General features: G+C 41.6%; 1 protein-coding gene across 3 annotated transcripts in view; it reads left to right on the forward strand.

Annotated features, from left to right (window-relative positions):
- The window catches only part of SEMA3A (semaphorin 3A), a 410,652-nt gene that overhangs the window by 243,060 nt on the left and 155,026 nt on the right, over positions 1-12,566 (forward strand). For 2 of the 3 annotated variants that reach the window (XM_069875193.1, XM_069875106.1), the window contains exon 3: positions 900-1,097. In XM_069875193.1, the coding sequence (XP_069731294.1) occupies positions 986-1,097 (112 nt within the window). In that variant the 5' untranslated portion in view covers positions 900-985. Of the gene's footprint in view, positions 1-865; positions 1,098-12,566 lie in introns of those variants that run through there. The other variant, XM_069875016.1, reaches the window with a different exon arrangement.

Genomic DNA, 12,566 nt, shown 5'->3' on the forward strand with positions numbered 1-12,566 from the left:
TCCAATAATCTCAGTCCTAGGAACTGGAAGGCTTGGAACGTTTTTAACTTGTAAGAACACTTCAGAGAATACTCCAGTGTAATTTATAAGCCCCTCTAGACCTGTACATGTCTTGAACTGATTGTTGAAGTGAGCTTTAGGAGGAATTTCTTCTGCTGAACCGGAGTAGTACAGGAGGTGGGGTGGACGGGAGGGTTAGAGCAGCCTTCCTAACAAGGCTTTTAAAGCTTCAGCGGTAAAGTTCTGCTGACGGAGGACTTTGTGACTTGTTTTTAACTGGGAGCAACGCGAGGAGGATTACGCTATGGGCAGGAGTTGTTATTTATGTGGGTAGCAACATCGTGGGTTGCGTTGGGCTGTTGTTTTTTTAAAAGGGGATGTAAATCTTTTAATTAGAACTGTAAATGAAATTTGACAGGAAAAAAAAAAAAAACACAACAAAACCCAAACCAACAAACCTGGACAAGGGCATAAAATTGATAGCTCGTTGCCTTTCCCCAGCTCGGTGGAGGTTCCCGTTCCCTCCTCTAATCTCTGTCGCGATGCGTTTTGCTTTTTTTTTTTTTTTTTCTCTTTTCCGCATGTGTGCCGTGACAACCGGGGAAGGGGAGAGAGAGAGAGAGAGAGGGATTGAGAGGGAGAGAGAGAGAGAGAGAAAGAGAGAAGGGCTGGGGGGGTCGCTGGATCTTCCCCGCGCTCCCATTGTCAGCCGCTCCCGGGAGCGCGGGGACACGCGCGGCCCCCCGCCCCCGCCCGGCCCGCAACATGGCGCCCCCCCCCGCGCCCGGGGGCTGCCTCCCTTTCCGGCCCGGGGCGTGCGCGTGAGAGGGGCTTGAAGTTGCGAGGCGGGGGGCGCGGCGGGAACCCACCCCCATCACCTGTTACCTCCGCTCCCCCAGGTTGCCTCGAGTGCCCCGGCGGCGCCCGGCAGGACGGGGAGCGCCGCGGCTCCGGCTCGCAGGGACCCTACAGTGGCTGCTGCAGCATGGGCTGGCTCAGGGGAATTGCCTTGCTTTCCTTGGGAGTCTTACTGGCTGGAAGAGCGAACTGCCAGCGTGCGAAGAATAATGTGCCGAGGCTCAAATTATCCTATAAAGGTAAGTCTGTTGTTCTCGCTTATTCTCGCTTTTCCCCTCTTCGAAACCTTCCCCTCCTTGCCCTACCGCTCCCTCCTCTCCCCACCTTCCTCCCTGCTTTTCCTTATCTCCCGAAGGGGAAATTGGCGTTAGGAGAAATTCCTGAAAACACACTTAGAAAGCCCCTCGGAGCTCCGCTCGGTACCAGGCGGTTTAAACACAGACAAAGAGGAGTTAGTTGCGTTTGCAGACGAGGACTCCGGATCGGGCTGATCGGGGGAAGAGTATTTTCCCATCTTGTGCTGTTTCGCCGGACTTTACTCTTTAAAACGAGGAGACGCGTTTGGCCACCCGGCTCATCTCCCCCGTGCTGGGCGTGTGGTGCAGCCGCAGCACCGAACCTGCTCCAAACGGCGCGGAATAGATAAAGAGTTATATTTTCCTTTTCTTTTAGGCATGAAGTAGTTAATTTCCAAGTCATGAATATTCAGGTTGTAGGAATCTGACAATCAGATGCCTAACATAAGCAGTAGATGGTGGGTTTGCCAAGAAACTATAAACTGAAAGGGAGAGATCAGTCCAGAAAAGGAGGAAAGGACTGTTAGGCACTAGGAAATGCTGCCTATGGATGTTAAATGCAGTGCAGTGTATTTGAACGGAGATTGGTTTCGACGTAGTCTGATGTATTTCATTAGAGATCACAGGGAAGGTGTAACTGAAGAGCTGTGAGATTACGTTTACGGTTGAAATTGTGTAATGCGTAATTAACTTCTGTATAACGCTGCCAGTATTAAAGCAGGACTCTGAAGTGGGCAGACTCTTTTCTTTATCAGCATAGTTCCTTCCTAAGCACGTTTTCAGAAGAATTCACCAGATCTGGAGAATGTGCAACTTACAAAGAAGTTAAGAATCTAAGAGCTGTCGAGTATTGTTTCTAAAAGGGAGATCTGTACATCTGTGTGTATATACATGCCTCTCTGAAGAGCTGCCTTCTCACAACTCTCAGATTATTGAAGGCTGAGAGAGGGAGCAGCAGCTACAGTTCTGAAAGAAGAGAGGGGAGTAACACTGCTGCTATCGTGGAAAAAAAAAAGAACATGTGTGTGCATGCCTGGTCATAGATGTCAATCTCACTTTACAGCATAGTGTCAATACACCTCTTGCCAATAGAAATACGTTTTCCTTTTTTTTTTTTTTTTTATCTTCCTCCTGTTACAAATGAGAGAGGGGGAAAAGTCCTCTCTGCTACAAGGCAGACGTCATTTTCACACTTCAGATGAAAAACAAAAATTAAACACCTGCAAAACTTGGATGCACTGTATGGAATAAATGCATGTGCAGGGTTTTATTAAAGAACACATATATGCATATTTGTGTGTGTTTAAACTTGAAAAGATGTGTGTGAAAAGAACAGTTTAAGAGGTTCAGAATCTGTTCATTTGTTTTTCATAAGAAAAGCCGCTTGTATTTAACAAAAAATTGATTATTTTGAGTAATGGAGTCTGAAAAAAGCTTCAATCATAACTACACGTCACGTCAAAAAACTCATTAAAAACATCTTAATTGCTTCCAAACTTTCACAATCACACTGAAACTCAGGCTAGTATATAGAAGCACAGATGCTATAAAAATATCCTGTAAAGAAGTTTAACAGCTAATTAATTATTGTTTATTATTTTTCACTCTTTTAAAGTTTATTGATGGCTCAAGTCTGCTACCCCCACTTGTACTGACTATATTCATGGAAACTAATTTCAAAGGATGGCCAAATCTGGATGACAGTGGGTTTTGTTTGTTTGTTTTTCTCTTTTTCACCCTGCTGGTACTGTATCCATACACAGTGTAGCAACATTTTGGTACTCTGCTGATTGGTCGTGTTCCAGTTCTACTCTAGCTGGAAGAAAGGATTTTGGTTTTAATTTTAAAATAAATCAAACATAAAATTTTAATATGCAGTCAATCCTGTACAAGGAAAACAGGAAACAGAAAAGAACATTGAAACTGTTTTTATAATTGGCGGATCATTGTGAAAAGAAAATGAGTTCAAACGCTGAGCAACCTTATTTCCTATCTAGCAAAGAAAATATATCCATATTTGATTTGGGGAAAGTTAGAGTCTGAAGACTTACAGGAACTCACACTTTTGCCTTCGATTCATATGTATAATTAATCACGTATTTGACTTAAAACATATGTAACCCTGAAAATCAGATCAGACTACTTACATGCTTAATGTTAAGTAGCAGTGTAAATGCTTGGCCAGGTCAAGAGGCACGTGTTGCCTGTGCTGATGCATTGATCTTCAAGTATGGGGATATCATTATTAGTTAGGGAAAGCTAAGCCTTATCAGTGGGTGCTTTTCCAGACAAATTTTGCTTCAGGCACAGTATTCTATGCACAGATCAATGTTAACACCTTGCGTAGCAACTGTAGGCATTGAAAGTATGTCTTTTAGGCACTGACTGAATACCTTGCATGTTAATATATTATCTCTCGGGGTGTTCCTCACTGCTATATGACTATGAGACACTATGTGATTCATCTCTATTCAAACTGCTTGCATTTCAGAAAAGAAGCTGCCCAGTTACTTACACACTCTGCCTCTCCATGAAGAGCTGTGGTTGAGTAGCATAAACTTATATTAAAAAAAAAACAAAATGAAAAACCCCAACATGCAGGGTGAGAAGAGGACCTAAGTGATTTCTCTTTCAATGACTGTCACTGTGCTTTCTCTTAACATGCATGCTTGTTTTTTTACCTAAACAAATACCTCAGAGCTAATTGTCAGTGATTTATTTCAAAGGAAAAACAAGGATGTATTTTTACCTTCTTGCTTTTCTCAGCTAATTAGATGTCAAACATGGTTAGAAAGCTCAGGCATTTGCTTTAAGAGTTACCAAAATTAGTCATGAAGGGTTAAATCCCTGCCAACCTTGATTTCCTATGGTCACTGGTTTTCAAAGGTCCAATATTAGCTCTGCCATTTCCCAGGTTGCTGGACAGAAGTTTCAGAGAACTTCTGTTCTTGATTCCTCTTAACTTCTTGTCACTCAGTCTTGCAGAAGATCAGAAGCATCCTACGGGGCATGTTATGGATAGGAAGAGGAAGGGGAAGTGTACAAATGCATATATTAAGGCCACATCTGCGGTCTGCAAAGGTTCTTTCTGTTTATTGTAAAACAGAGTTCTGGTTATTTGGTTTATATCACCTTGAATTTGGTGGCATATTAAAGGAAGGAAATCTGAGGAGAGCACTAAGGAAATCCTTGTCTAGCTGAAATCTGTGGTGAAACTCCTGTTTGGTAGCATCAGGGTTTTGCTCAGTACATTTTAAAGTTTCCAAGCATCTTCATCTTAGTGCATGAAATGGAAAGGTTTTGCACAGATGATATTTATCTCATTATTTCAGTCAAATAATTTGGACTCGATGATCCGGTGGGTCTCTTCCAACCTGGTTATTCTGTGATTCTATGATTATTCTATGAAAGGTAGCAAATATGGTTAAAGTTCATTGAAGTCAGTAAGTTCTGGATTACAGCCTAAATGTGGAGAAGCCAGCTATAAAACTGAAAGCTCAGTTGAGCCCTTTAACCTCTGAGCACCTCTTTTTGTGTCCTTCAAATACTTTGTGTCCTTATTGTAAGGTAAGGAGAAATGTCATTATTGATATGTCAAAAGTAACAGAATCTTTCATTAAAGAATATAGGGGGGTTTGCTTTTGGAGGGGAGGGGAAAGTTTGTTGCTCTTTTTTTGTAATCTCATCAGCTTCAATTTCTGTGTCTGTTCTAGGTCACTATATTGTGTCACTAGGTCACAGCTCTGTTCAGTAAACTTCTATTGAGCACAGAGTTCTCAGAAAGGTGGTGATCAAGTTGAGTGTGCAAAGTTTAAAACAATAAATATAGCCTTAACTCCAGATGGATTTCTTGTATCGTTTATTATTTCCTATTTTCTTTTGCTGTCCCCTGTATAGGGAGGTAATGGGACAAACAGAGATTGAATCAGTTACAGTAACCTTTATATATAAACATACAAGCCCAGAGAAAGAGTTTCCATTAACAATTCCTTGATTTACAGATTTTTCCTAAGGCAACCCTGATTTTTGTCTCCACATGAGTAAATCTTGTGAACTCAACTTTCTCAAATCCATCTGTTGCGTCTTATTTGTCTATTGAAAATTACTAAATGCTGTAAGTATATTTTGTAAGAGTACATGTGTGGTTCTTTGTTATTGTTGCTCAATTGGATACATATTACTCGAGAGTAAGTAACTGGAAAAGCATTGCACACAGATTTAGCTCTATTGCTCCCTGGCTCCAGTTCAAGCCATATTAGAAATAAGTGTTTTGTTTAAAGTTGCAGTGATAGTGAGAACTACTCCATCCTTGATGTGCAGTTCATTTATAATTTTATAGGATGGATTTTTATACGGATGAATTGCTGGCCCTAGTGAAAACAATGGCAAAACTTTTGTCTGTTTCCATCAGTCCAACATACTGTGACAAGTGAGTAATGACACCGCACTGAATTACCTGCATGTATGCTTGTGTAAATATGATACCTGGTTTGTAGTTTGTTGATCCAGTCTGGTTGTAAGTTGATGACCTGCTGGTGGATTTGATTGTGCTTTTTCCTTTCCATCAAATTCTACAACTCATAATTCAATACCTCCACAAATATTGGGAGAGCAGGGCAAAGTGGGAGAAGGAAATAGGGAGAGAAATATTGGCAAGGAAGCCAGTCTTTCTTGTGTTGGGACCAGTATTAGAGTTTGTCTGAGAATTCATGGTATCTTCTTAAAAAAACTTTTGCTTAAACTGTATGAGTACTGTCTTGGGAAAAGCCTCTCTGGTGCGTGTGAAAAGGAGAGAAGGGCAGACCAGATTTAGGAATACCATCCAGAGGGAAGAAAAACCAGTGATGTTTGCAGTCTAGGCATGTGTTTGTAACACTGCTCAACTTCCATCATTCCTGAAGGCATGTCTCAATGGATCCAGAACTCTTAGACTTCACTCTTCAGTCAGGGCAGGAATCTGGGATGCAGATCATCAGATGCAGCCACAGCCTCTTCAGCCTTTTTTTGCTCCAAAATGATGAGTACTTCAGATAAGATCTGTGTGTTGGTTGAGTTCACGAGACCTGAGAACTGTCAGAGGAGATGATGAGACTACCCTGCCTGCCTCTGACGTGTCTCATGGAGGGAGAAGCTGATGAAGGAAGTGTCTAAGCTCAGATCTTGCCTATATAGGGAGATTTTCAGCTAGCTAATTAGGGCCTGAGACAGGCAGTGTAATTGGAACAAGGACGGTGAAAACCTAGCCCAACGTTTTCATTTTGTGTTTCCAACTTTCCCATTTAATTCTAGTGGAAAAAGTGGTTTCTGAATTACAGAGACTCCCTTTTCTGAGAAGCTGAAGTTCTCTATAATTATTTGTGCTGTACAGTTTGCAAATGGCTGAATTATTCATGGAAGATATAGTATTGACAGCAGTGGAAACTACACTTTTGCTGTGCATAAGGTGTACAGCACTTACTTTTACTGTTTGTTACAACATCTTTAAAAGTCTGACCTAGTGAGTTTAAACATCCATCATTCCATTGAGCTCAGTGTATCCACTGATATGTGAAGTCAGCTGTAAAATTTACTACTGTGCTTGAAGTTTTTTGATCAGGACTGAAGTACCTATCTGTTTGCTTAGAGCTTATTCAGGTGTGTATTTATTCCATAAGGTTTAGCAATATTTAAAATCAGAAATACGGTCTTTGCAGTTTTTACTGCAAAGTGGGTTATTTATGATAATCTTTCCTGTGTGCCCTTCTGCATATGCAGAAAGTGTTTACATAGAGTTCTATCTGAAAAGAAACCACTAAATGATTTGTATTTGTAACTCTTCCTTTTTGCTTGGAAGTGTTTTTCAGTTTTTATTTAATGCATTGCTATATCTGATCCTTTTAATATGGTTTTGGTTTGCCTAATCACTGAGTCTGCATATGGCCTTTAATGCCCACAGCTGCTATTAGAAAGATATCTTTTCAATTTACTTCCTTTAGCTGATGTATGTACCTGGAACTCTGCAATGGAAGCACAAGCAACACAAAGTTGCTCCAGAGTTCTGAGCATTCTTCTGTGTCTGCTGGAGCCTGACTTGACCCTAGCTCAATCTGAAACGAAGTCACTTCTTCACCTGAGGCAGTGCCCAGGAGACTGAGAAAACAAATCCTTTTAAGTGGTGTCAATGATTGTGACATTTCCCAATTGTTTGAAAGCTGAAAAGGGTAAAATTGTCTTCAGGCCCCTATTCCCTGTTTTAAAAGCAAATGTATGGGGTGGACCCTGGCAGCTCTATGTAAAAATTTTCAATGGAAATTCTGTAGCTTGTCCTGATGTTCTTGTTAATTAAGGTTACAAGTGAGAGTTGCTGCTGGTGTTGTGCTGGTGCTGGTGGACGATTCAGCAAATTCCTTCCCTTGCAGGATTAAAGCTTCCTTCAGGAATGTCTGCAAGTTCACGGTCCTCCCACATACAGCCTTCATATAGGTTAGCTGCTCCCTTCCAGTAACAGCTGTGGATGGTGAGAATAACTATGAGGATAGTACATTTACTTGACTTTTTCTATTTTTTTCCAAGTGGAATAGTGCCTCAATGTACAAGAGAGGAAAGGATAGCCACAGCTGTTGAGAGCATCAGAAATCTTAAGAGCGCTGTAGCCTCTCTCCTGCACCACAGGAGGTTCTCTGTGGTGTCTCTCTTTCGTTTTGACTGACATAGTCAGCCACATTAGGCTCTTTTCACTGTCAGTGGAAGGAGAGGTACCTCCAGAGAGCTAATCTTGGGTTAGGCAGGCTGAATGAGACTTTAAGGGTGCTCATCGCTTTTCAGTGACTGTAAAAGGAATTCAGCAACTTGTTCAGTCATTTAGTTTCATTCTTTCTGGGAAGGTATCAAAAGAAAGTACCAATTAAATGCTAAAGAAGAACCTAGGCTGTATTCTGATCTCACCGTAATTTAAGAAACTATCTCTGCCTAAATGAGTATTTAAAGTTCTCTGAAAATCCAACTGATTACACTTATGTATGCCTTTGTCATCTGTGATCTTGAGGTCGCTTATCACTCCTATCTAAATTTCATCAAGCTTCCACTTACAGCAAGAAATATACAGTACTACTAAATTCTTCATATTATTAAAACAACTAACTAATTTACCTCTCACATTTCCCATGTCTCTTCTTAATAAGCTCATCCCAAATCCAGTGACACATGCTGGAAATGACTGTCTGGGGCTTCAGGGCTTTACTAATTTAATAGCTTAATCATTCAGAGCCTTCAATTAAGCTGTCCCCATGCCAACTCTGTTACTTTCTGAATGTTTATACACCTTGAAAGAAAAATGTTTTCAAGACTCAATTTCATATAGCATAGTTTGCAAATAAAAATACATATGCAATTCAGAGGACAGGTGCCTAGACCCTAATTCTCCCCTTTTTGAGTATGGAGAGCAGAATGAAACCTGATTTAGTTTCATTTCTAAAATTCTAAATAGGCTTACAGTTTGGGGGATTCTTTTCTGACTTTGGGGATTACAGATTCCCCTTGAGCTAGACACATCTACAGAAATCGCTAAAACATGTGAGCACTAGTCTACCTTGTGTCACATCTAATTTTCATCCTTTAATATTCGATAGTGAAACATGGTAAAGTCAGAACTTTTTGCCATTCTTCTAATGTTTTAGAGTTGTTTGACATTTGTTGGGCTGCCTGCTTATCTGTCCAGTTGGATGTTGCAGAAACTTTAGAAGTGAGCAGTCAAATAAAATTCTCATCTCTTATAAATATTTTTTGTGCAAAGCTGGATCTTGCAGAGAACAATCTGAGGAATGAAGTGGTTATTTGCTTTCATCTAACTTGTGGAAGGAGGAAAAAGAAAGCTCTCCTTTACTCTGTACTCTAATGAAGCAAAGCTCATGTTGGTTCTGACGGCCCCTCTTGGCTCCTTTTGAAATTCCAGCCTTGTGTGAGAAAAGGACACAAAAAAGCCCTGTGAGGTAATTTAAAGGATTTAGAGCTGTCTTTCAAGGGGGAGGGGCTGGTGGCCTTTTCTAGAGGCAACAGACGATAAATACATCTCACAAGCATCCAAAAGAGCTGCAGAGAGTGCAGGATACAGCTTTCATCACCAGCTGACTCTGGAATGGCCATGGCTATCCTTTGCTAGACACAAATCGCATGCCTGGTCAAGCATAGAGTGAAATCTCTTAAGATAAAGTCGAGATTTCAGAGTGTTAGTATTAGTTTTGCTTCATGAATTTTACTTCATGTGCTTCATGGATTTCCCAGTGCAACTCTATTACTTTTGTGTGAATCTGTAGTCTGACTCACAATGAAGATCTTTTTCTCAAAACACAACAAGGACTCTATCATGTAGTATCTGTAGGCCAACGTGGTTTCATTTCCATTACACTAGATCCTATGCAAGGTCTCCATTTTGCTTGGCCCATGTGGTAAATGTCAGTTCCTGTCAAGTGACAGGAAGGACAGCAGAAACAATGCCTGGGCATCTGAGTAAAAATCTTCCAGATTACTTTTTTTCTAATATTCCCTTCTACTAGAGCGGAAGAATGGCTATGATGGCCTTGCAGACTACAATATGAATGCATTCCTGAGCCATCTGCAAATTACATAATCGGGAAATTACTTTATTTCTAAATTACAGCTCTTCAAGATGTGTTAGAGCCCATCAACCAAAACCAAGTGTTTATTCAGATGTACAGCAGGGTATGACATTTTCAAAGAATTCTTGTTGGCACATATTGGAAATGTCCTGAACAGCACTGAAGCAGCATTTGCAGGATATTGGCTGTGTGGTTATCAGTATGGTAACCCTCCCGCCATGTTTCTCTTCGAAATACATATCCTCAGTCATTTATACTGTAGCCCAAAATACTGACCTCCAACAAATAGGCAAGCAAGATTTCATCTCAAGTGAAAAGATTTAGGAATTTGTTGAATTGGAAAGAAAATTCCTTATAGCTCTTTGACTCGGCTGCTTCATGAGGGAAAGGCTGTGGATGTGGTCTTCCTGGACTTCAGTAAAGCCTTTGACACAGTTTCTCACAGCATTCTGCTTGAGAAACTGTCAGCCTCTGGCCTGGACAGGTGCACACTCTCCTGGGTGGAAAACTGGTTGGCTGGCCGGGCCCAGAGAGTGGTGGGAAATGGTGTGAAATCCAGCTGGAGGCCAGTGACAAGTGGGGTTCCCCAGGGCTCAGGGCTGGGTCCAGCCCTGTTCAATGTCTTTATCAATGACCCGGATGAAGGCATCGAGGGCACCCTCAGCAAGTTTGCGGACGACACTAAGCTGGGTGGAAGTGTTGATCTGCTGGAGGGTCGGGAGGCTCTGCAAAGGGATCTGAACAGGCTGGACCGCTGGGCTGAGTCCAATGGCATGAGGTTTAACAAGGCCAAATGCCGGGTCCTGCACTTGGGGCACAACAACCCTGTGCAGTGCTACAGACTAGGAGAAGTCTGGCTAGAAAGCTGCCTGGAGGAGAGGGACCTGGGGGTGTTGGTTGACAGCGACTGAACATGAGCCAGCAGTGTGCCCAGGTGGCCAAGAAGGCCAATGGCATCTTGGCTTGGATCAGAAACGGTGTGACCAGCAGGTCCAGGGAGGTTATTCTCCCTCTGTACTCGGCACTGGTGAGACTGCGCCTCGAATTCTGTGTTCGGTTCTGGGCCCCTCACCACAAGAAGGATGTTGAGGCTCTGGAGAGAGTCCAGAGAAGAGCAACAAAGCTGGTGAAGGGGCTGAAGAACAGGCCTTATGAGGAGTGGCTGAGAGAGCTGGGGTTGTTTAGCCTGAAGAAGAGGAGGCTGAGGGGAGACCTCATTGCTCTCTACAACTACCTGAAAGGACGTTGTAGAGAGGAGGGTGCTGGCCTCTTCTCCCAAGTGACGGGGAACAGGACAAGAGGGAATGGCCTCAAGCTCCCCCAGGGGTGATTTAGGCTGGACATTAGGAAAAAATTTTTCACAGATGGGGTCGTTGGGCACTGGCAGAGGCTACCCAGGGAGGTGGTTGATTCACTTTCCCTGGAGGTGTTTAAGGCACGGGTGGACGAGGTACTGAGAGGCATGGTTTAGAGATTGCTGGGAATGGTTGGACTCGATGATCTGGTGGGTCTCTTCCAACCTGGTGATTCTATGATTCTATGATTCTTTTTAAAGGGATGTTGTAAAATAAAGTAGTAGTAGTAATAATAGTAATAATAGTAATAATAATATATGTAAAAAATTTTGGTTTTCCTTGCAGCCTGGAGTATTGAGAAGAAGATTAACATAGGTTTCTAATTCTACATTTTCAAATTTTGTTTCCCATCTGTGATGGAACTGTAACCCAGTGGGTATTCTACTTCCTTTCCTGGCATCCCTTTACAATTTTGTGTCTTCCATCATTCTTTTAACACCCACTGGAACTCACACTATTTACTGGACAACAGTCACGCAAATTAGGAGTTTTTTGTTATCCTCACTTACAAAAGGAGGTTGGAGGTTATTGCAAAGCCAGCACCACAGCTGATGATACACAGGAGGTTTGTACTGTAATGGACATCAAAGACAGTACCGTAAATGTGAAATCCTATTAATTCTTTGTCTCTTCTTCACCTGTAAAGTGGTATTAAGTGATCTCATGAGGAATTGCTCGAGGTCAGAGACTTGCCATGCTTATTCAGAGTAGAACTTCAGTCAGAACTTTTTTTTTCATCAACATACAAAGGCCTTACAGGTACTTCAAAGTCTTTATAATAGTTTTATTCACAGCTGTGTATACTTGTGACATGAAACACATATCTATTATCCAGAAAGCTTATCTAATGTAATTCAATTTGGACATTCCAGGCAGTTCTATACAGGAATACTTCACAATGTTTTCTGTAATATCCACCTTTATTTCACACTAAATACACTGTGAGGGTGGTTACAGATGGCTCTGGAGAAGTGCCTCTGTGTTTAGTCTTTGTAATAATGTCTGTCAAAGGTGTGCGAGTACAAGATCCTGGCCTGTTTCTCTGAGTTTAAGCTAGGTTTCTCTTTTCTGTTGTTGTTTTTGTTTTTGTCTTTTTTTCCGATAATCATGTTTAAAAACTATGTTGGAGTTAAAAAACATAGGGTCTTTTTTGTGCATATCAGACAAAACTAAAAATCTCACTTTGGCAATTTCCTCTCCTTTCCACACATACCTTACCAGGCCACTGATGTTTAATACTTCTCTGCCCTTAAGTGTTTTCCTTCCCAACATATTCTGGACACAGAACTATTTCTACCTGCCCACAAATATTTTTCTGACTTTCCATATCCAAAATGTTTCCCAGCCTTCTTCAGGATGAGGGCAACATCTCTTAGCCACTTTGGGAAATACTCAGTAATCAGTTCAGTCAGTTATAATTGCCTATCATTTGTGACTTGTTCACTGAAAAGCTGTTGCTTGTC

The sequence above is a fragment of the Phaenicophaeus curvirostris genome, chromosome 1 (genome assembly GCF_032191515.1).
Source record: "Phaenicophaeus curvirostris isolate KB17595 chromosome 1, BPBGC_Pcur_1.0, whole genome shotgun sequence".
In the NCBI taxonomy this organism is placed as follows: Eukaryota; Metazoa; Chordata; class Aves; order Cuculiformes; family Cuculidae; genus Phaenicophaeus; species Phaenicophaeus curvirostris.